Source organism: Staurois parvus, unplaced genomic scaffold (genome assembly GCF_062004578.1).
Source record: "Staurois parvus isolate SC_StPar_1 unplaced genomic scaffold, SC_StPar_1.0 ptg001328l, whole genome shotgun sequence".
NCBI classification, from domain to species: Eukaryota; Metazoa; Chordata; class Amphibia; order Anura; family Ranidae; genus Staurois; species Staurois parvus.
In genome coordinates this window covers 5,712,104-5,735,225 of record NW_028319124.1, presented here as the reverse complement: position 1 = coordinate 5,735,225, position 23,122 = coordinate 5,712,104, and the positions used below count along the sequence as shown (strand labels likewise).

Sequence of the window (23,122 nt, the reverse complement as noted above, 5' to 3'; positions counted from 1 at the left end):
GGACTGGCCATAGAGGGATCACTTTGACGCAGTTGGCCATCTTAAACATGTATTGCAATATGCATGAACTAAAAATCCCTATTTTTTTTTTTTATTGCAAAATTTGCTGGAAAAGGTATACAGCAGTGTGCAGAGGATTCTTACAGATTTTTTACCCTTGGCTTAGGCCATATTCAATGAGACTCAAATTTGGTGAGTAAGTTATTATGTTTACATTGGAAAAGTAGAGCATGGTCATTAATTGGTCATGGAAATTTTCCAAATTAGGTGCTCGTTATCATTCAGGTAGCTTCCTAGCTAGATCTTCTTTAACCCTTTTGTTGCCAGGTCCGTACGGCATACGAACGTACAGCACTGCTTGCAGCTGGCCAGGCCTCTATGCTGTACTGACCTGCATTCCTGCTTCTGCTATAACCTCATGGTTACTTCAGTGACCATGAACATATAGCAGAATTTTTCAGCAGACACTTCTGAACAAATCTATAGCACTGATCAGCGGATGACAATCCGAGACATTCACCCAAAGATTGGGATGTAGCAACTGCACAAACACAGCTGTTGCTCTCAATCTGACATCCATGTGGGTCCGGGTGCATGTCCCTGAGCTCTTACTGTCTGCGTTCGGGGTCGTGCACTCACACCCACACAGATCTCAGGTTGGGAGCAGCGGCTGTGCCCGTGCAACCGCAGCATTCCAATTGACATGAATAGGACTGCCTGCTCAGGGATGCACGAAACAGTTGTGCATCCCATGCAGGTAAACATAGCCCATCATAAACATACACTTTAGTGTGCCCCGTGTGAACGAGGCCTTAGCAATTTAGCAGGAATTTAGGTTTGTGTGCACTAATAATTAGTGAAAATAGCAATTTGATGAACATTTGCGCAACTATTGTGAGCCCTAAAAAACCAGTAGCACTTTTTTTTTTTTATTCTACAGGTCATGTGCTTTCAGAAAATGTATAATTTGGGGATCTTTTACAATTTCTGAAAGGGAAAAATGGTAACCTCCAGATTTTGAGACTAAATTGATTTTATTTAGTCTTGTGCACCTTTTAGTTTTCACCATTTCACAAAAAGGCACAATTTCAAAATGTAGAAATATTTGTTTTGTGTTCAATACAGTTTTAGCTTTTATATCTAGTAGGAATTTAACATGAATTTAGTACATTTCACAATGTATGTATCAACTAATGGTGATTTTAGTGTATTTTTAATGAAAATAGTGATTTGATAAACATTTGCGCAAATATCACAGGGCCTAAAAAAAAAAAGAAAAAAAAAAAATAGGTAGCACATTTTTTTTTTATTTATTCTATAGGTCATGTGCTTTCAGAAAATATGTGGTTTGGGGGGGTCTTCTACAAATTCTGAAAGCTGTAAATGAAAAATAATAACCTCAGATTTAGAGTAAAATGTTATTACTGTTTTGCACGCCTTCAGTTTTCACCATTTCACAAAAGGGCACAATTTAAAATGTGCAAATATTTTATTTCTTATTACCTCCATGCAGTTTTAGCTTTTATATTTAGTAGGAATTTAGCATGAATTTTGTAAAATTTGCCATGTATGTATCAACTAATGATTTTAGTGTATTCATAGTGAAAATAGCGAATTAATAAACATTTGCGCAAATATCAAGGGGCCTAAAAAATCAATAGCACATTTTTTGTATTCTATAGGTTATGTGCTTTCCAAAAATATTTGGGGTGGGGGGGAAACTATAAGGAAAAAAATTAAAAAGGAAACAATCGAGAAATTGCAAAATTGGCCTGGCCACCTGAGATTAAAACTGGAACGCAGGGCCTGGCAGCGAAAGGGTTAAATCTATATTACCTATACCAGGACACGTACTGTATGGCAGGTCTGAGGGAAGCATTTACACCAAGAAAGTGACAAGCATAGCTATATTCAATTCATTCAAGGTACAAGATTACTTCTAATACATTGAATTTATTTTCAGGTCAAAATTAATTATCCACAACTCAGTTTCCATCCGGAAATTTTCTTTGCCTGGGGATCCCCCATTGGGATGTTTCTGACTGTGCGGGGATTGAAGAGGATTGACCCCAATTACCAATTCCCCACATGTAACCGGTTCTTTAATATTTATCATCCGGTATGTATAACAGCTGTGCCATCAACCAGACATAGCTAAGCTTTAGGCTCATTTGCATATTAGCTCAGCACAGTCAAAAGTTAATGTAGCACATACATGTAGGCATGTATGTTGTGATGTACGGCAGCACAGATGCATTGCCTGCTATGCTATTAGTGCGTCAGGGTGCCAGTCAATGTAAATTTTACCGCACCACGGTATGTTCGTTGCTTTGCTGGATTTTAATACGTGTAACTGCAATGCATGTATGAATGAGCTTTCAATTTTTGTAGATTTTGTTAGCCCATCTATCTTCAAAGGGTATAATACACAATGTTGTATTTGGTGCTTTCAAGACGTAGGGGGCCAACTTTATGTACTAGGAGATATAGGGCATCCCTTCTCCCCATTCTCAGTGGCCATTATAGCTGATGCAGCTCTTTACATTGAATTGTAGTGTGGGGGTGTTTCGACAACTCTTGCTGTTTATAACAAAGTTGATAGTTTCCAGTCTCCGTACTTTTAGACAGCAGTGTTTGTAAAAAATTATATTTACTTTTAAGCACTGAGTTTCAAAAGCAATGGTCTTTGAGAAAATGACTGCTAGACAAATATATAAAATGGCTCAATTACGTAAAATATGGGGACCATGGATTAAATCCTATATGCTGCCCTCTTTTTTTTAATGCTTGTTTCTTTTGTAAAGATTGGAAGCGAGAGGCTCATTGACTTTGTAGGAATATTCCTGCCCTCAGAGTATGGGTGCACCTATATCAGATAATCAGTCTTTTTATTTATTTTTTTTTTAAACCATCAATGTTGCCTCCTAAGATACCAATTTTTCCTCTTTGAATGGTTTTGTAGGTTACAGTCCAGGAAAATGCTGTACTTTTGTAATAAGGTCAAAAGAAAGGTGCAAAGTGCAGAAACCTATACCAAATGATTAGTGTTTGTTGTTTGTTCTAACTGCTGTAAACTGTTGAGTGAAGAAATCTGCTTTCTTACTTTTGACTGATGGCCTTCATAGTTACTCCTTGTGCTGCTTTATTTAAAGTCATCTGCCAAGACAAATCTAGAATCTGTTTTTTAGGGTGTCTGCCATGAGGTTATCACCCTTACACAGTACATACTTACATTACATACGTAGTTCAGCCTCAACAACTTTCTCCTTTAACTGTTTGCATGTCTTGCTTCAGGAATGACAGATCTACTTTAAGCCCATCAATCTGGTCAGTGAGGGTTGGCTGACGTGATCTGTTTCAGCGATGGCTCCTGCTGCTCTCCCTCTCCTCTGTCCCTTCCACCATCCTCCAGACCCAGGCAGACTGGCCACAGACTGTCCCTTCTTAGAGTGCCTACAGCCATGGAGGATGTTTGCGGCTGCTCCTCCATCACCTCCTCTCTTCCACATGTCTCCCGGCCGTGGCTGCCATCTTGAGAGCCCCAGGCAAATCTAGCCAGGCGCTCTCCTGAGGATTTCCCTCCAGCTTGCCCAAGTTTCACCATCGTGAGTTGCTCACCCGCCTCCACCTCCCTTCAGGGTTCTGTGTAATACAAAATCACAGCCCTCTCCTTGTCAAGGTGGCTACAGGATGATGTGTACCAGCCAGAGCTCCGATCCCCTGCTGCTCACTCACCGGAAGCCAGCTCCGCCCCCTACTTTACATATGTAAGGCATACATACATACAGCTGTGCTCAAAAGTTTGCATACCTTGGCAGAAATCGTGAACTTTAGCATTCGTATTGAAAATATTACTGATCATGTAAAACATTTTATTTAAGGATAGTGATCATATAGTTATTTGGCTCCTTTTTTAAATCATAATGATAACAGAAATTACCCAACTAGCTCTGATCAAAAGTTTACATACTCTGGAACATTTGGCTTTGATACAGACGCACAAGGTAGTGACACACATGGGTTAAAATGGCAATTAAAGGTTAATCTCCCACATCTGTGGCTTTTTGAATTGCAATTCGTGTCTATGTATAAATAGTCAATGAGTTTGTTAGCTCTCACATGGATGCACTGAGCAAGCTAGATACTGAGCCATAAGGAGCAGAAAAGAACTGTTAAAAGACCTGCGTAACAAGGTTATGGAACTTTATAAAGATGGAAAAGAATATAAAAAGCCTTGAATATGCCAGTACGATACTTAAAGAAAAATGCACTGCATGATCAAGTTGCCAGAAAGAAGCCTTTACTCTGCCAATGCCACAAAAAGCCTGGTTACAATATGCCTAATAACACCTTGACACGTCTCAGTGGGATTTTTTTGTGGCATACAAAGGAGATTTACTAAAATTGGCGCACACAGAATCTGGTGCAGCTGTACATAGTAACCAATCAGCTTCTAACTTCAGCGTGATCAGTTAAGCTTTGGCAATAAAACCTGGAAACTCATTGGTTAATAGGCACAGTTGCACCAAATTCTGTGTGCACCAGTTTTAGGAAATCTCCCCTATTGTTGCATGCTATGAAAACCCTCAACACAACAGTGCTACACAATTCTTCATTTAAATGAAAATGTTCTAATAATAGGGAGCAAAAGTGGGGTGGTAGAATCTAAACCATCCAATCATGATTTCTCTCAGTAGTAGTAGTGAAATCTCGTCCTTGCGTGCTTTTTGCATAGTGCACATCATTTTGCTTTTTGTCGTGCCTTGTCAAATGAGCCAGTAAACATTTTTATGATATTAAATACCACTCCTAATTTATTTACCTTTTTGTAGTAAATCTGATAAACCATCGTGTGCATAATAGACATCATACAACTGTTACATTCCTGTTAACATTTCTTGTTTCCTATGCTCCTCATAGTTTGATCCAGTTGCATACAGGATAGAGCCAATGGTTCTCAGGGATGTGGATTTTGAGCCAATGCTGATCCCCCATCACAAGGGTCGGAAGAGGATGCATTTAGGTAACTTTTTCTACTTTTCTTTCTTTCCTTTCTCTATCTGTGTGTGTGTGTGTGTGTGTGTGTGTGTGTGTGTATATGTATATATATATATGTGTATATATATGTATATGTGTGTATATATATGTATGTATGTATGTATGTATATATATATATATATATATATATATATATATATATATATAGTGAGTTCACATATGCATTTGCATTTCAACTAGTTTTCTTGTTCATTCAGAACTGAAGGAAGGACTCACACGGATGGGCACAGACATCCTGGGTTCACTACGGGTAGCCTGGCAAACCTTCACCAGACCCCCTGTGCCTTCCCTACCACCTCCCACTGCTGAGGCTGCAACACTGTCTGTTTCTGAACTCTCACTGACTGAAGACAAAGCTGGTAATTCATTTATATAAGCCTGTTGCCGTATACATCATATACTCAGGAGATCTTGTTAGTTATTTTCTGGAAAATCTCCTATCATTTCTAAATAATGGAGATTAAAAAGTGACACCGACTTATAGGGCATTTCCAAGAAAAAGGACCTATTTTTCCTCATGACCTCCCTTTGTGTAGTCCTATCTTTTGGATTTTATCAGACCAGGAGCTGCAGTTACATATTCTGTCTGCAGTGCCACCTGCTGGAACCTGTTTTGGTGGTGCCATCACACATGCAGTAATTCCCTACAAGTCGCACTTCTGTATAAAAAGAAACAATGGGAGCAGAGAAAATATCCTATGTTATATCCTAGGCCTAAACATGAAGGATTTCCATGTTTCCTAAACTTTAAATCAAATATTAAAGTTCTAGTTCCCAGATAGCTAGACTAAGTCCCTTGAGTTACTGGTAGGCAGAAACTCCCCCACGTCAGAGAGAGAAATGATTTCTGAGTAAAATGTGTTTTATCAGGAGTTATGAAAATGTCTTCGTATTAAATAGTTTACCACATTGAGCACAATAAAATGAACATTTCCCTGTAAACTATTTGTAAAACTTATTACCCCAGCACTTGCAGCTTCACTTTTGATGATGCTGGCTCCTGGTTTCCCAGTGCCTGGGCAGTATTCATGGCACCAGTTTAAAATGGAATATAGGCAAGGGCTAAAAGATAAAAGAAGTTGCATACTCAGAAAATGATTTAATCAGCTGCTGAAAGTGCTTAAAAAGGGTTTATTATCACATTCTTTCTGTCTTGTAAGAGAGATCAGAGGAAGCACCTGTGAAGGAAGATCCTGTTAACATTGACGTTGGGATGTTAAATGGAGGTCAACGCTTTGACTATGTTCTCCAAGAGAAACCGATCGAGAGCTTCAATGAATATTTGTTTGCACTTCAGAGCCACCTGTGTTACTGGTAATGGTCATATTCACTGTAATGATTAATGTCGTCTGTGTTCATTTCCCACTAATTTCTCCACAACCCACACTGGGTATATATCACTATACACGATTGCCATGCTGCACACCCTAGATTTAAGCTGAAATACATGGGAGCATTAGGGCTCTTTCACATGGACGTTCTGATTGGGTCCGCCTGCTTGTATTTCAGGCGGACCCAATCGGAACCTCCATTCTCCTCTATGGAGCGGCAGGTATAAACGAATCCATTCTGTTCTGCAAAAAAGGGATGGATGGGGATCCAATTCCCCTTCCGTCCGGCAGATCAGGTTGGATGAAAATGGACATGCGGTCCGCTTTCATCCAACCGCCCTTTGAGGAGAAAGAGCAGGTCTGTGTCTGCAGCAGTGGAGTGGACACAGCTGTCATCCACCTGCTCATCTGGGATCAGCAGAGAGATCCCCTGCTGAGCAAGCAGATCCACAAATGGATCTGCTCCGTGTGTGAGAACCCTTAGTGTTGACTGAAGTACTGAGTAGGGCCCCTGTCGGAACCCTGGAGCTCTGGCAGTGGTCTAGGAGTTTGCAGTTTGAAGTTTAACTTACAGTTGAACAGCAACGTGTGTTATGCAGTTTGACTGCATCGCAACTAAAACTAAAGAAAAGGCCATAAACTTGAAAAGTACACATTGTCAGGCCTCTCAATTATGTCTGTGGGTGACCTTAGGGCATTGAGAATTGGATAGGATATGGGCTGGATTGGTGACAGAATCAGGCGTTTTCTATACCTGTTTTAATGCTTTTTGGAAGAGGGATTGTATATTTCTTTCTATATCACTGACCGTTCCTCCTCTCTTCCCAGGACATCAGAAGACACAGCATTACTATTTCTTAAAGAGATTTATCAGACTTTGGAAATCGGCATGGACCAACCACTGCAGTAATAAAAGAACTCAAGTCCAGTTGGCTTGAAAGGAGTTAAACAAGTGCCTGCAGGTGAGCTCAATCTGTCATTGACTTAGGTTGACTACAGGCAAGGTATTCAGGTTGACCAGTATTCAGGGTTTATGTAAAACTTTATCTTTAAAATTATATATAGTGCAGCGCTCAAATCTAAATCAAATACTACAATAATAGTGCTCACATGCAATAGTGTCACAAAATAAATCTAACACAAATCATTAGGTGAGATATCTTCATTCAAAAGTGCCACTCAGTGTTATTCATCCCTTCGTACCCACATATTATAACAATTATAAATAAATATAAATAAACTATCATAAGAAAAAATAATGAAACATAATTTTCACAGTGCTCCAAGTACAATGTGTGACCAGTATAATGTGAATGCCCAGAGGAAGTCACGAGTGATAGTGACGTAACGCGTAGGCATGTTAGCACGCACACTTCCGGTACGTGGTGACGCACTTCCGGCGCCAGCCGCCATCTTGGTATACCCAGGAAGTCCTTCTGATTACATGCAGCACCCCCGCATACTGGCCAAGGAAAAGTATGGACATATGTGAGTGGCTATGTTTATATGATTAGTACCATTAAAGTGTTTTTGGCTTTAATACTACACTTAGAGGATTCTTTTTTGCTCACTGGGCTGGTGAGCAATTATTCCCTAGAGGCTTCCGATTTGGGGTAATGGATGTACCCTAAAGTGATCTGCAATGTCAGGAGAAGTGCCTGTTACCAGGGGATAAGGATCCTGAGTGATCCTGAAAGCTGTTTGGCCCTTAGGGGTCAGTTTAAGGAGGTGAGGAGGCAATTTAGCCTTAGGAGGTGAAGAGTGGCACGGTTGTGGAACAAGATCACATTTGTTTGCACATCTTTTTACACATTGCATGAATTTACTACCAGTTTATATGGACATTCTAATTATTTTGGACTTGTTTGATTAAATATATTAAGTGTGGTCACACATTATACTTGGAGCACTGTGAAAATTATGTTTCATTATTTTTCTTATGATAGTTTATTTATATTTATTTATAATTGTTATAATATGTGGGTACAAAGGAATGAATAACACTGAGTGGCACTTTTGAATGAAGATATCTCACCTAATTTGTGTTAGATTTATTTTGTGACACTATTGCATGTGAGCACTATTATTGTAGTATTTGATTTAGATTTGAGCGCTGCACTATATACAATTTTATTGTTTACACTGTTTGGGTAGCAGGTTAAGTGCTGGCAGCTTCCAGTAGGGTTTCTTTTTCCCTTTTTGCGCAGGAGGATCTCTATTTGTATTTCAGTTGTATAAAACTTTATCTTACTGTTATATTTTGTGATATTTGTAAATGATGGCAGAATCCCTCCGCCAGGATGTTGTATTCTGACAGTGGGAATCATCACTGTCAGAATACACTGTTCAGTTTTCCAACTCGTCTCGGTCAAAAGATCAACTTTTGCTGAGCAGGGACGGATACACACTGATCAAAATATGTCAGTCCCAGCTGAACCAGCTGAATTTCAGTCTATGGCCAGCTTTAAAGTGTTACTCCAATTTTTACTAGAAAAAAAAAAACACAGCTTATTCATACATTGAAAATCTGACTGACACATAGATGGAAGTGTTGAGTGGCAGAGTCCTCCAGTTACAGTCACTTTATCAATCCCAGTGTTGAGAGAAAAGAAAATCTCTAGGAAAAGCATTGAGCCAAAAGGTATGAGCATGAAATTAAATTTGTGAAGGAAAACACAAACTGCGTACAGACGATCCCAAATGTCCCGGGATGTTTCAAGGAAGCAAGTATCATTACAATTTTGGACTGCAGTTGTTTGGTGACAGTGGTCTCTTGATAACAATACTGAAATGTAATTTAATTGTCATTTATATATTGGCAGTTATATTCTACCATTTGCAATAAAGTAGATTTTGCTTTAATTACAAGAAATACATTTCTTTACAGTTTAGACAGCCATATGGGTAGCCCTGTGCTCCAATTAGAAGGAATTGTTTTGGTTGGGGGACAGATTGCACTAGTTTTGTGAATCGTCCAGTGTTTTTTTTTGTTTTTTTTTTTCTAGTTCATTTGAGAATGATATGGATGTTTGGTAGGTACTCTTATCTGCATATGGTAATGTTTTGAATGGATCTGCATTATTTTCACTTTAAATACATTTTGGCTTCCATATTGCTAATATTACAAAAATTAGAAAAGAACTGTGATAGTGGCCCACACTTCAGTGACATGATCTAAACATATATTTGTGTCCTTTCCTAGGTACATTTGGATAATACATATTCCCCATTGTGAATTTACTGTTCGGAGATGACTGGAAACATTACCCCTGAAAAATCTGGACAGCTGCTTTTATGAATACATTGTTATTGGCTAAACACCACCTCAGTTCTCTGCTGTCTACAGGAATATTTAACAACCAGTATTCAGGGTTCATGTAAAACTTTACCTTACTGTTATATTTTGTGACATTTGCTAAATGATAACTCCTTTTAAGGCCAATCGGCGGAGCAGGGGACAGTAACTTAAGTGTACCTTATAGATTACATTATTTTTTACTGATTTAAAGTCCCAATACAAATAGCCATTGATGTACACCCTCCTCAGGGTGGGAGGGTCTAAGGGAAGTGCATGAAGGAAAATTTTAACCTATTACCGCAAGATCTCAGCACCAAGGGATCTGAGTCCTTGGGAAGGGTTGCTGCATGCTCTCTCCACTTCTAGAAGCATGCAAATTGTATGCATATCTGGCTGCCTTTTGGAAATCTCAGTAACACACCACTTCTGGGGTGGTTGAGCATTGAATTTGAAATAATTTACAAGTGTTTTCCCAAGCAGCACACAGCTTACATACCATACATAGGTTCCACTGTAAGAAACAGCAAGCTGGCAGGCATTTATTGCAGAAGAGACCTGCACTGCCTTTTCTGCAATAAAATGCCTCCACCTGCCTGCTTGCTGTCTTCTCCAGCTCTGTAAGCCGAGCAGCATATGCATAGCTCAGCTCGCAGTGCCATGCTGGTCTCTGAGTGCTGGGATGACTAGCTCCTGCACATGCACAGGAATGATGACATCTCCTGCCGGCCAATGAAGCAGCCCAAAGGACCAGCACTCAGAAGAATATGCCGGCACCTGCAAGGGACCATTGGATAAGTGAGTAGTCACCCTTTTAGATTCTCTTTAATGACTTTTCAGTGCACTGTATATAGTGCAGCACTGTTTTTGCATGACCTAGTGAGTGTATTCATTGAAAATATTGGATTTAGGTCGATTTAAAGTGGCCTCTAAAGTATCTAAATCTTAGAGGTGAAAAAGGTAATATATTTGTTGTAGCTGAAAAAAAATAGGCAGCGTGGATTAGGAAAATGTCTCTCTCTTCCATTTAGAGACATAGGAAGTCCTAAAGGATAAGTTCACCTTTTGCTAACATATTACATGTTACACCCGTAATTAGGGTGTAACATGTTACCAAAGAACTACTTCCTGCACCCTTTCAATCTCCCACTGTGACAGTGGGTGGGAGATTTTTTGCTCGCATCCGCTGTCACAATTTAAAAAGAGCACGGCCATGCGGCGCTCCACCCACACTGCTGTGTCACTTATTTAAAGCGATCTGTAAATGAATGAACTACAACTACCGCCTGCCATTTCGACACACGGCTTGTAGTTCTCAATGAACTGCAAGCACACTGATGAGCAATCTTGTAGTTTATTGATCTTCCTGTTCTCCAATAACTTTCTGCCTGTACAGTAGGTACGGACAGACTGCTATACTGACAGTCTGCAGGAGACTAAGATTGCACCTGCAATCTGCTAATCATGGGTGCAATGTTCTGCAGGCACCAGAAAAAATAAATAAATGCACATTTTAATATGTGCATTTATTATTTTATTAAAGGTGAACTTCACCTTAAAACTTTTGGATTTCCTGTCACCTACAGGACTATAGGATTCCTACTTCCAACATGCCAGTGCTGTAGGAGCATGGATGTTCAGGCCTCATGTGATGCCAGATTCTGGTGTAAGATCCTTCAGGTAGTTCTTAAAAAAACAACAGAGCTGGTGGCTACCTGCAGTTTAGTTTTTTGGACAGTAAACATCTGATTGCATGTTGTGTTGCCCACCCCATCGTTGAACTGCCCTGAAATTTTAAGACTTTCTGTCTTTTCTCCATGAATAGGAAAAGAAATAAGACTTTTGTACTGGCTGTAAAATCTTTTTTTGGATTCCATTAGGGAACACAGGTCCCACCTGTATATGATCATGTTCTCGGTACTACTTTGAAAAAACATTCTGGTAATGGAAGAAGCTATATTAGGCTGGCCTACTATTGTGTTTTTTTTTTTTTTTTACAATGTTCAATCCTCCTTTAAGCAGCACTTCAATACAAAGGTAAATACAATATTTTCTGTGTCCCTCAATGAACGCCAAGAAAATTATTTTGATAGTGAGTACAATAATCCTATTTTTGTTGTGATAAGGTGATAAAAAATAAGCAGTGAAATGAGCACTTAAAGCGGTCGTAAATTCCGCTTTGTCACTTTTAACTACAAGTAAGCCAATAATAAAGCCTACATGTATGTAAAATGAATATTTGCTAAACGTACAACGTTTAGGAGGTTAAACACATGTTTGCAGCCGGTGATGTCACCGGCGCATGCACACTGCACTCTAAATGTACGGCATACTCGAGTGTGCCGACAATTGGAAGTGCTGTGCCACGACCGTGACTTGTGCGGGAGTGACGTCATTACAGCTTGGCCATCCAAATGGCTGTTGCCTGCAAACCCAGAAAGAAGACCGGGTAAAGATGGAAGCCTTGTCAGCGGTGGCAGCATGCCAATGGAGGGCTTCGTTTTAAGGGAAGTCTTTCGTAATTTGCTAGTATGCAATGCATACTAGCACATAATGATGTTAACTTGCAGGAGACCGGATTTTTTTTTTTTTCCATTAAGCGTTTACTACCACTTTAAGAAAAGGGTCATCCTGTATAGGCCCAAAATGTGTGCTTTGATGAGCAAAGAAGAATAGGGCAGATCACTGACTCACTTACATAATTTTGTCAGACTGGCAATGTGTATGTCACTTTTTTTGTTTACTTTGCCGCTGGAGGTGTATACTAAATACATGTGTAAAGCCTTTTCGGTACTTTTCACTATATTCAATTAGTTCTGAGCCTTATTACTTTTTTTTTTTTTTTTTTTACGTTTCCATTATATCTGGCAATCCTAGTTCAAGTCTTGAGTCACCTAAAGCCAGAAATTATACTATAAATTGAAAGTGTAAACTATAAAAAGACAATGCAGTCTATGAAGTATTACGGCACAGCTACTAGTTCATGTGCTGGCATGGGATTATATTGCATGTAGCCTGTTCATTCTGTGTTTTGATTCTGTCAGAACTCACTTCAGCAAACTGTTTTACTTTACCAGTAAAATACAGTTTTTGTTTTGGCCAGGAGTCGTAAACACACTTTATACTTGGATACAGTCCCTGTTTCCCCTTTCACGCCTGTTTTTACTATTGCAGCCGACTGTCCAGATGTAATTTTCATAATGATCTCACTCTTTAAAAGCCACTCCTGAGACCGTTTCATTAGGCACTAGGGACAATATGAAAAAACTATCTCTGTTTCTTAATGATACACTCTGTTCAGGTGGAAATCAAATCCCTACTGTGAATTCAAAACAAAGGACATAAAACCTCATGGAGGTATAAACCAAACCTTCTGAGCTGTGTATAATGATATCTATTCCAGCCATTTATAAGCCACCTAATCACAGTATCTTCTTGTGTTTTTCAGCCATTACAAACCTTCCCACCCCAGATATTAGACATGCAATCTTTATGTAACCCTTAACTCGTTCTTTAGCACAATGCAATACTCCATAGAACGTCTTGCTACTTTCCAGTGTTTTCCTCCACAGCACGATAACTGTATGCCTTATGTGCTGGTTTTGCACTTTCCTTGATTTGTAGCTAGATTATTTATAATTAATATGGTAAACCTGTAATAGATTAAAAAAGTGACACCATAACCAGCTGTGATCATAAACAGCAGTTTGTTTATGTGTATTCTATTTATTAAATCCATTTATTTTCAAACACTTCTCGTTTTTTTGTTTCTTTTTTTCTTCACAAAACAATCTTTGGGCCTGGGTTGACGGGACCATTCAAATGGGTTTTGCATTCCCATACAAGTCTGTGGAAATACAAAACCCTCTTAAAGGATCTCAGAATCTGATCTCAGAAGTGTCTCAGACTAATGGCATCGTATATGCCGTAAAAGAATCCAAAATGCACATGTGGAATCTGCATCTGTGCAGGCCACAGTTTGCTTGGGCATGGCAGCCCATTCATTTGAATAGGCTGCAGTGCCTTGTGAAATGCAGTGAAGAATTCCACGCACTATTTTTGCAATCGCTGCCCACAAGGGCGATTTCCAGTGCGGGCAGCAAGCCATTAGAATTAATGGCACCCGCCCCCAGCTCCTGCGTTTCTTTTATGCGTGTGGTTGCGGCTGTGGGAAGAGAGGTGCAGGTCCCGCAGTGGCAACAACCGCACAGGTGTGAACCCAGCCTTACCAAGTCCTAAGTCATCTTGAAGCTGTTGCTTCCATCTCATGTTGCCTCAACTGTGCCACCAATCCAGAATGCCAAATAAACCTGTTACTTGAAAAGAAGTTTTTAAATACATATTTCTCCTGCTGCCTGTGCCACTGAACACTGCTCTTCTGATGAAGAATCATCCCGAGATCTTTTGGGAAACCAGAGATCTTCTGTGTCCCCCTCAGCTCTGTCACAAGACACATTGGAAATATAAAATGTATCTGCCTCTCTATTAAATCTCAGTGTGTTGATGTTTAAATAAAAGCATCAAAAATGTTTTCCTGTATACATTTTAGTTATGTATGTGAAAATTGGATAGATGGATAAATAGATTTTTTTTTTTTTTTTTTTGTTAAGTTTGAGCAGTCCAGAAATGAAGCAGGCAGAGTTCTTCAGTACAGTTTGCTAAGGGCACTTTCAGTGTCTGGTTCTTTTCCTAAAGGAGATGTACAGCCAAAGGTCTTTTGGCTGTACTTCTCCTGTGGATCACAAGAGTGCAGTTCTTTCTGCACTCCTGTGACCCATTTTTAGCTAACAGAGGGCTTTAAAGTTGGGATCCACCCCAGAGTCTGGAGCAGCACTTGGCTCAACCTCTAATCGAGTCACTGAGAGCCTGAGCCAGACACCTCCTCCACAGCTCTGCGCTCCAGTGATTGTGGGGCTGGGGAGCAGAGCAGGCAGCTCAGCTCACAGTGGCGGTGAGAACTCAGCGATCAGCAGTCATGTGATCGCTCAGTTCTCACACATAGAGCTGGCGGGGGACAGATGCAGCATCTAGGTAAGTATAATTTGGGGGAAGAAAAAAAAGCTTCTCTTTTAAAGCCCAACTGAAAAGAAAACTGGATTGCCCCCTACTCCCCTATGCTCATAATAGAGGCTTTATTACTTACCTTATTCCTTGCTCCAGCACTCCCCTCTTCTCTCCTCTGCTTGGGGCTGTGGGCGGTCTCTCGGATCATTGTGTTTGTGAGAAGGCAAGTGTGCGACCATAATAGGGAGCGACTTCGAGAGGAAGCTGCGTGTGACTGATCGCACAGATGGAGGGAGCCTGCCAGCGTGAGGAATAAGATATTGCGCCTTATTCCTCTACCTCTGTACAAAAACAAGCATTTAACATTTGCACTGGGGACAGGGAGGTGTACCGCTGCAAGGGTATTTTTTTTTCTGGTAAATCAAAAACAAAATATTATGGTAAAAAGTTATTAACCAAATTCCATAACCTAATATATTGGTTACATTGATCATTTAAATATTAGTTTCTAATATCTAGATCAGGGGTCCTCAAACTTTTTAAACGGGGCCAGTTCACTGTCCCTCAGCCCATTGGAGGGCCGGACTATAGTTTGAACAAATGCGGACACAGTACAGGAGATGACCATAGTTTTTGTTTTTTTTTTTTTTGTTTTTTTTAGAGACTGCGGACATACAACGGCGGTGGGAATACTGGGCCGGCTGCTCTATAAGACGCACAGACATTTCCCCCCAGGTGTGTCTTATGGAGTGAAATAGTGTCCCATCATTGGTGTCAGTGGGAAGAATAGTGTCCCAACATTGGTGCCAGTGGGAGGAATAGTGCCCCACCATTGGTGTCAGTGGGAGGAATAGTGCCCCATCATTGGTGTCAGTGGGAAGAATCGTGCCTCATCATTGGTGTCAGTGGGAGGTATAGTGCCCCATCATTGGTGTCAGTGGGAGGAATAGTGCCCCATCATTGGTGTCAGTGGGAGGAATAGTGCCCCATCATTGGTGTCAGTGTGAGGAATAGTGCCCCATCATTGGTGTCAGTGTGAGGAATAGTGTCCCATCATTGGTGTCAGTGTGAGGAATAGTGTCCCATCATTGCTGTCAGTGGGAGGAATAGTGTCTCATCATTGCTGTCAGTGGGAGGAATAGTGTCTCATCATTGGTGTCAGTGGGAGGAATAGTGTCCCATCATTGGTGTCAGTGGGAGGAATAGTGTCCCATCATTGGTGTCAGTGGGAAGAATCGTGCCCCATCATTGGTGTCATTGGGAGGAATAGTGCCCCATCATTGGTGTCAGTGGGAGGAATAGTAGGTCATTGGTGCCAGTGGGGGGGGGTTGGAAAAGTGCCCAGTCGTTGGTGCCAGTGGGAGGGGGGAATAGGTGCCCCATTGTTGGTGTCAGTGGGGAGAGGAATATTGCCCCATCACTGGTGTCAGTGAGAGTAATAGTGCCCCATCATTGGTGTCAGTGGGGGGAGGAATAGTGCCCCATCATTGGTGTCAGTGACACCAATGACGGGGCACTATTCCTCCCACTGACAGTAATGACACTTAACTAGCCGACCCCTGTTCCAGCATGGTGCTGCTGCAGCCAGCATACCTGGTTGCAGCAGTACCATCTGCACGGCACACTTACCAGGCGGTCAGCTGTCCTCCTTCCTTCAGTTAGGCCTCTCCCTCCCTTGATTTTCACGGGGCCGCTTGGCTCCGCCTCCTCGCCGGTGATTGGCTGCCTGTGTGCCTTTCCTGAGCTACAGTACTGGCGCCCAATCACCGGTGAGGAGGCGGAGCCATGCGGCAGCACGGACATTGAGTGAGGGAGCAGCCGGAGTGAAGGAGCTGCGCATCCTGGACTGGATCGTCGTGGGACTGGAGCTAGGTAAGAGACAGCAGCCCCCTGCCCGCCCCTGTACTTGTCCCCTGCTGGCGGGCCGCAGTTTGAGGACCCCTGATCTAGATTATATTGCTGTGCAAGAAACATGTCAGATGTTAGTTGCCTGGCTATAATTCTGATCATTTTTTTTTTTTTTTCAATACCACTACAGTGCTAACCCAGAACAAGGACACAGAGGAGGCAATTCACATTTTCTAAAGGAGGTCAGTTGGGGTAGCCCTAGTATTTCTCTAATTCCATGGTCACTGTAACAAAATATAACTGGGTGGATTTACAAAGGTAAAGTACAGGAAATGTAGAGGCTGCTCATTTTGCACAAAGGATTCAAAAATAAGGTGGATCTGTGTTCACGTAACACACCCAAACATGTGCAAAGAAAAGTAAATATCTCTCTATACAGGTATATACAGTTTTGTCAATATATTTGGACATAGGCACAATTTTAGATTTTTTTCAGGTATTTACCAAAACATATTCAAGCTATAGTTATATAATGGATATGAGCTAAAAGTGCGCACTCTCAGGTTTAATTTGAGGGTATGTACATCCAAATTGGAGGAAGGGTTTAGGAATTACAGCTCTTAAGAGTAGCCATCCCCCTTTTTCAGGGACCAAAAGTAATTGGACAGTTGAATCAAAAGCTGTTTCATGGCCAGGTGTGGGCTATGCCTTTGTTATTTCTTCATCAATTAAGCAGGTAAAAGGTCTGGAGTTGATTCTAAGTGTGGTATTTGCATTTGGAATTTATTGCTGTGAACCTACATCATGCATTCAAAGGAACTGTCCATGCAAGTGAAGCAGACCATTGTTAGGCTTCAAAAATAAAACAAATCCATCAGAGAGCAGCAACATTAGGAGTGGCCAAATCAACAGTTTGGTACATTCTGAGAAAAGAAGAATGCACTGGTGAGCTCAGTAACATAAAAAGGATGTCCACGGAAGACAACAGTGGTGGATGATAGCAGGATCCTCTCTATGGTAAAGAAAAACCCATTCACAACATCCAGACAAGTGAAGGACACTCTCCAGGAGGTGGGCATATCATTGTCAAAGTCTACAATCAAGAGAAGACTTCACGAGAGCAAATACAGAGGGATCACCACAAGGTGCAAACCATTCATAAGCATGTAGAATAGAAAAGCCAGATTAGACTTTGCCAAAAAAAATCTAAAAAAAGCCAAACCAGTTCTGGAAAAGCATTCTTTGGACGGAAGAAACTAAGATTAATCTGTTGCAGAATGACGGGAAGAAAAAAGCGTGGAGAAGTCTTGGAACATCTCATGATCCAAAGCACACAACGTCATCTGTAAAACATGGTGGAGGCAGTGTGATGGCATGGGCATGCATGGCTTCCAGTGGCACTGGGTCATTGGTGTTTATTGATGATGTAACAGAAGACAGAAGCAGCCAGATGAATTCTGCAGTGTTTAGAAATATACTGTCAGCCCAGATTCAGCCAAATGCAGCAAAGTTGATTGGACGGCACTTCACAGTACAGATGGACAATGATCATGACACACTGCAAAAGCAACCCAGGAGCTTTCGAAGGAAAAGAAGTGGAATATTCTGCAATGGCCGAGTCAATCACCTGATCTCAACCCAATTAAGCATGCATTTCACTTGCTGAAGAAAAACCTAAAGGCAGAAAGATCCACAAACAAAGAACAAATAAAGACAGCTGCAATTAGAATCTGGCAAAGCATCAGAAAGGAGGAAACCCAGTCTTTGGTAATGTCCATGGGTTCCAGACCTCAGGCAGTCATTGCCAGTAAAGGATTCTCAAAAAAATATTAAAAATGTCCATTTTATTTATGATTATATTCAATTGTCCAATTACTTTTGGTCCCTTGAAAAATGGGGGGGATGGCTACTCTTAAGAGCTTTAATTCCTAAACCATTCCTCCAATTTGGATGTACATACCCTCAAATTAAACCTGAGAGTGTGCACTCTAAGCCCATATCCATGATAGAACTATAGCTTGAATATGTTTTGGTAAATACCTGAAAATAACTAAAATAGTGCCTGTGTTCAAATATATGTGACCTAACTGTGTATAATATATACTGTAGATATATATGACCTAACTGTGTGTGTGTGTGTGTGTGTGTGTGTATGTATATGTATATGTATATATATATATATATATATATATATATATATATATATATATATATATATATATATATATACTGTAGATATATAAGGTATATATTTGCAACTGCATGATAGATTAAATAAAGTGAATGCAGCCTCACCTTATTTAGTTCAGGGACCATTCCCTTGCCTTAGTGAACATTAAAAAAATCTATACTATTATGTCAACTGGCTATTTTGTTTAGATCACCCCAAACTAACGTAAAGACATAGTTCACCTTTACCAAAAACCTGCCTATGCAGATAAGGGATGTCTGTAAATGAGAACAAGTTGTACATCTTTGACTAAAATTGAATAATGCTTTTGCTATAGGTATAGGCCATTTTATTTACCTTCTGAAGCCAATCTGAAAACTCCTAGGACGTTGCTAGGATATTGCTCATAAAAGGCCCATCTATTCCTGTCCTCCTCCCCCATCATAGGAGTGCGGTCTTATTCTGATTCAAACCTCCTCACAAGTACTTTCTCTCCCCTGATGCAGTAGCTCTGAACTCAGAGTTTGAGAGCTCACTCCTGTGATGGTGGAGCTGAAGCTAAGCCTCCCTAAGCCATGGTACTGCATATGTGATAGCTGGGCCTCTCTTAGCCTTGTCTTAGCAACATCTTTGGCGGTTTTCAGTCACACTTTATGAGGTATGTAAATGGCCTACTCCTATAGCAAGGGCATTATTGAATTTTATTCAAAGCTACGCAGCTTGTTTTTATCTACAGGCACCTCTTATCTGCAGTGGTGTATTTAAGTTTTCTGCTGCTATAGGCAACGCCCCCACTGTTTCTAGTGCACCAACATTTGCTGAGCAGAACTTGGTGGTTGGCCACATCTTTTCTGTGAAGGTGTCAGTTAATGGTATGAGCGGTGTGAAGGTGTCAGTTAGTGGTATGAGTGGTGTGAAGGTGTCAGTTCATGGTATGAGCGGTTTGAAGGTGCCAGTTAGTGGTATGAGTGGTGTCAGTGGTATAAGTGGTGTGAAGGTGTCGTGAGCGTTGAGAAGGCGTCAGCTAGTGGTATGAGCAGTGTGAAGGTGTTAGTTAGTGATATGAGTGGTGTTAAGGTGTCAGTGGTATGAGCAGTGTGAAGGTCTCAGCTAGTGTTATGAGTGGTGTGAACGTGTCAGTCAGTGGTTTGAGCGGTGTGAAGGTGTCAGTCAGTCAGCAATCTCTGGTCGGTATATGTCAACTCTCCCCCCCACACACACATAGTATACATGGTATGCACAGTAGTAGGATGGAGATCACTCACCAGGCCTGGCTGAGGCTGAGGGGGGGGCATGTATCTTCCTCACAGCCGTATTCCCCTTTCCCCTTCCACCTTTGTGGCAGCAAAGGTGGCTGAGCCCCGGCCCCGCACTGCCTGATGGGATTGTAGTTCTTTCCTGTGGAGGCGACGGGTCAGAGGCGGGGGAAGGACTGCAACTCTCGGCATGCAGTGCGCCCGGCCAGGCTGTAAGCAGCTCTCTGTGGTGGTGGGGAGCCGGGGCTGGGTGATGACCCTGGTGGATGGAACTGTTACCAGGGAGGCCTGATACTCTCAGTCCTCACTGTATCCCTCAGTGCGGGGTCTGCTGTAGTAAGTGGCATATCTCTGACATCCCTTCTTCCTCACAACAAATACACCCCTGCTTCTCTGCATAGGAAGGGTTTTGGTAAAGGTGAACTATCCCTTTATAAAGCAAATGTAAAATTTTAATTCTTATTGAATGAAGGTAAGCACAAAATTTAAAACTGGATTCACTATCTTTTTACATCTTTGTAATAATGTTAGATTTTATCTAACACCAATAATTCTCTTCAAGGCACCTTTGACTTCTTTATTCCTTAAGCTATATATCAGAGGGTTTAGCATAGGAGTGACCGCGGTGTATAATACAGAGAACACCAGGTCTTGTTCCTCAGGAGGATTTAGATACATGAAAACACCTGTGCCATAAAAAATCATTAATACGGTAAGGTGGGATGTACAGGTGGAGAAGGCCTTCCTTCTACCATGCGTTGACTTGATAGATAGAACAGTTTGGACTATTTTTACGTAAGATGTTACACTAAGCATAAACGGGCAGAATGCCAACAGTAGGGTTTCTATAATGAGAATGATGTGGAATCCCGCGTAATTGCATGATATCTTCTCCAGGGCTTTAATGTCGCAGAAGAAATTGTGAATTACGTTAGAATGGCAAAAGTCAAACTGGTAAATTGAGAGGGTCATAAATATGGAATTTAGGGAGCCAGATGCAAAGGTGCCCAGCAAAAGAAAAATATACTTTTTCTTCTTCATTATAAGGTGATAGTGTAGAGGCTTACAGATGGCGACGTATCGATCATAAGCCATACAAGATAGCAGAATGTCTTCTGTGCCGGCAGCAAACATAAAGAAGTACAATTGGGTGAAACACTGCCAGAATGTGATTAAGTTATTCCCAGACAGCAAGATGTCCATCAGTTTAGGAAGAATGGAAGACGTAAAAATAATGTCTATTAAAGACAAATGACAGAGGAAAATGTACATAGGAATATGTAGTCGGATATCAAGAATCACAGCTGAAATGATGATTAAATTACCAAGCACACCAGTGGTATAAATAATAAAAAAGACAAGAAAGAGAAGACTATAGCTCTCTGTAGAGTTGACAAATGCCAAAATCTGGAAAGTTTTGATGTATGTTCGGTTATCCATTAGATTGTGTTTTTTTTCCTCTGTAAAATAGTGAAATCTATTGAATGGCTAAGCTACTTTGAGATACAGATGTACCTTAAAACTTTAGAAATTGTAAAGGAAACCTGTTGTGAGAAAATGTGGAGGTTGCCATTGTGTATACAATGGCTTCAGTATTTTCTGAGTCATTGACCTGAGGCAAGTAGGCAGGTTGAGTGTTTGACGTCATTCTGATGTTCCTGATCTGCATGGTAGTATTGGGCCGGAGGCTCAGAAAGTCTTGACACTACAACAGCCAGTCTCAATACATATACTCCCCCTCCCCCATATTGTTTATATTGAAGGTTTCCTTTAAAGTGGAACTGTGTGCAAAATATTACATGATATCTGGTAAAATCTGTTGGTACTATTACCACAGTGGGTTTATTTTTTTGGAGCCCCTCTGTAACATAGTTTTATTGCTTGAAGATCCTGCCAGTAGGTTGGTTATCTTACTACTTCCTTTGACAGGGTGACAATGCTGCTTGTTCTGCAGAGAAATCGCACAGTGGCATTGTCACCCTGTGGACGGGGTAGCTTTGTATAGACCATTTTAGAGTACAACTAATGGTGCCCATACACTACACCAGTGGTCTTCAAACTGCGGTCCTTTGCTTGCCTTTACCCGACCCTTGGGGTACTATTCCTCCCACTGATATGAGACACTATTCTATCAACTGACATTAACAATGGGGCACCATTTCTCCCACTGATGCCAACAATGAGACACTATTCTACCATCTGACATCAACAATGGGGCACCATTTCTCCCACTGATGCCAACAATGGGGCACTATTCTTCCCAATGATACCAACGATGGGACAATATTCCTTCAATAATACCAAATGTAGTAATGTTTTCTCCCACTGATGCCCAGAAAATTTCCAGTCCCTCTGGCCACAGTCCAGCCCCCTAAAGTCTGAAGAACAATAAACTGGCCCTTTGTTTACAAAGTTTGGAGACCCGTGCACTAGACAAAAAATTGTTTGAAAATCTGTCATTTGGACAGTTAGTTTTTCGTCCAAGTATTGGGCACAAATAGAAAGTTGGTTATGACATTTTTGAGCCACAAAATTAAAGAAAATGTTTGGAAGACGTCTGCCAAACGGACATTGAATTGAAAGGGTAATGTGTTTCTCAGTTAAAAATCAAACTGTTTTTACTGGCCGTATGTGACGGAATAAAAAACGGTTTCATTTATGTCCAGTGATCAATTTATCATTCAAAGTGTAGTCATTACACGATGGTAATATCATTTGTTCAGACGACCGAGTGTTTGTTATTTGAAAACGGGTTGGAATGATTTTTGGACTAGTGTATGGCCAGGCTTAATCCTTCTATCCTTTATAGCGGAGGACCGTGCCACCTTCTATTTAGATCTGTGGTTGCCATAATGCTTCACATGTAATCTGCTATGCCATCAGCCATTTTAGGGTGTTAGGCCATGTTCAGACTTGTTCAATATGCTGACGCTGAACAAACGCGCCCATAGAGTTAATACACGTTGTTCGGCACATTTTACATGTATTAAGTCTAGGTTCACACCTATGCATTTTGCAGAAACGCACAGCAGTCTGTTTAACATGATTTCCTATGGGACAGGTTTACGTCTCCTTGTTTTTTGGAAAAGGTCAGGGACTTTTTTAAATGCAAAACGGTGCATTTACGATTCTATAGACTTCAATGGAGATGCTGCAGAAA

At 40.9% G+C, this 23,122-nt stretch overlaps 2 protein-coding genes across 4 annotated transcripts in view; one reads left to right on the top strand and one right to left on the bottom strand.

Moving 5' to 3' along the window:
• DDHD2 (DDHD domain containing 2) overlaps positions 1–13,436 on the top strand; it is a 53,311-nt gene extending 39,875 nt beyond the window's left edge. For all 3 annotated transcript variants that reach the window (XM_089661309.1, XM_089661308.1, XM_089661310.1), the window contains exons 13-18: positions 1,964–2,119; positions 4,921–5,023; positions 5,256–5,417; positions 6,219–6,372; positions 7,218–7,351; positions 9,592–13,436. In XM_089661309.1, the coding sequence (XP_089517435.1) occupies positions 1,964–2,119; positions 4,921–5,023; positions 5,256–5,417; positions 6,219–6,372; positions 7,218–7,299 (657 nt within the window). In that variant the 3' untranslated portion in view covers positions 7,300–7,351; positions 9,592–13,436. The remainder of the gene's footprint in view (positions 1–1,963; positions 2,120–4,920; positions 5,024–5,255; positions 5,418–6,218; positions 6,373–7,217; positions 7,352–9,591) is intronic.
• Positions 13,437–20,462: 7,026 nt separating this feature from the next.
• Positions 20,463–21,408, bottom strand: LOC149436968 (olfactory receptor 5V1-like). Its single transcript, XM_089661341.1, is given in 2 exon segments — positions 20,463–20,501; positions 20,503–21,408. Coding segments are annotated over 2 exon segments (939 nt in total). The 5' UTR covers positions 21,403–21,408.
• Positions 21,409–23,122: the final 1,714 nt, after the last annotated feature.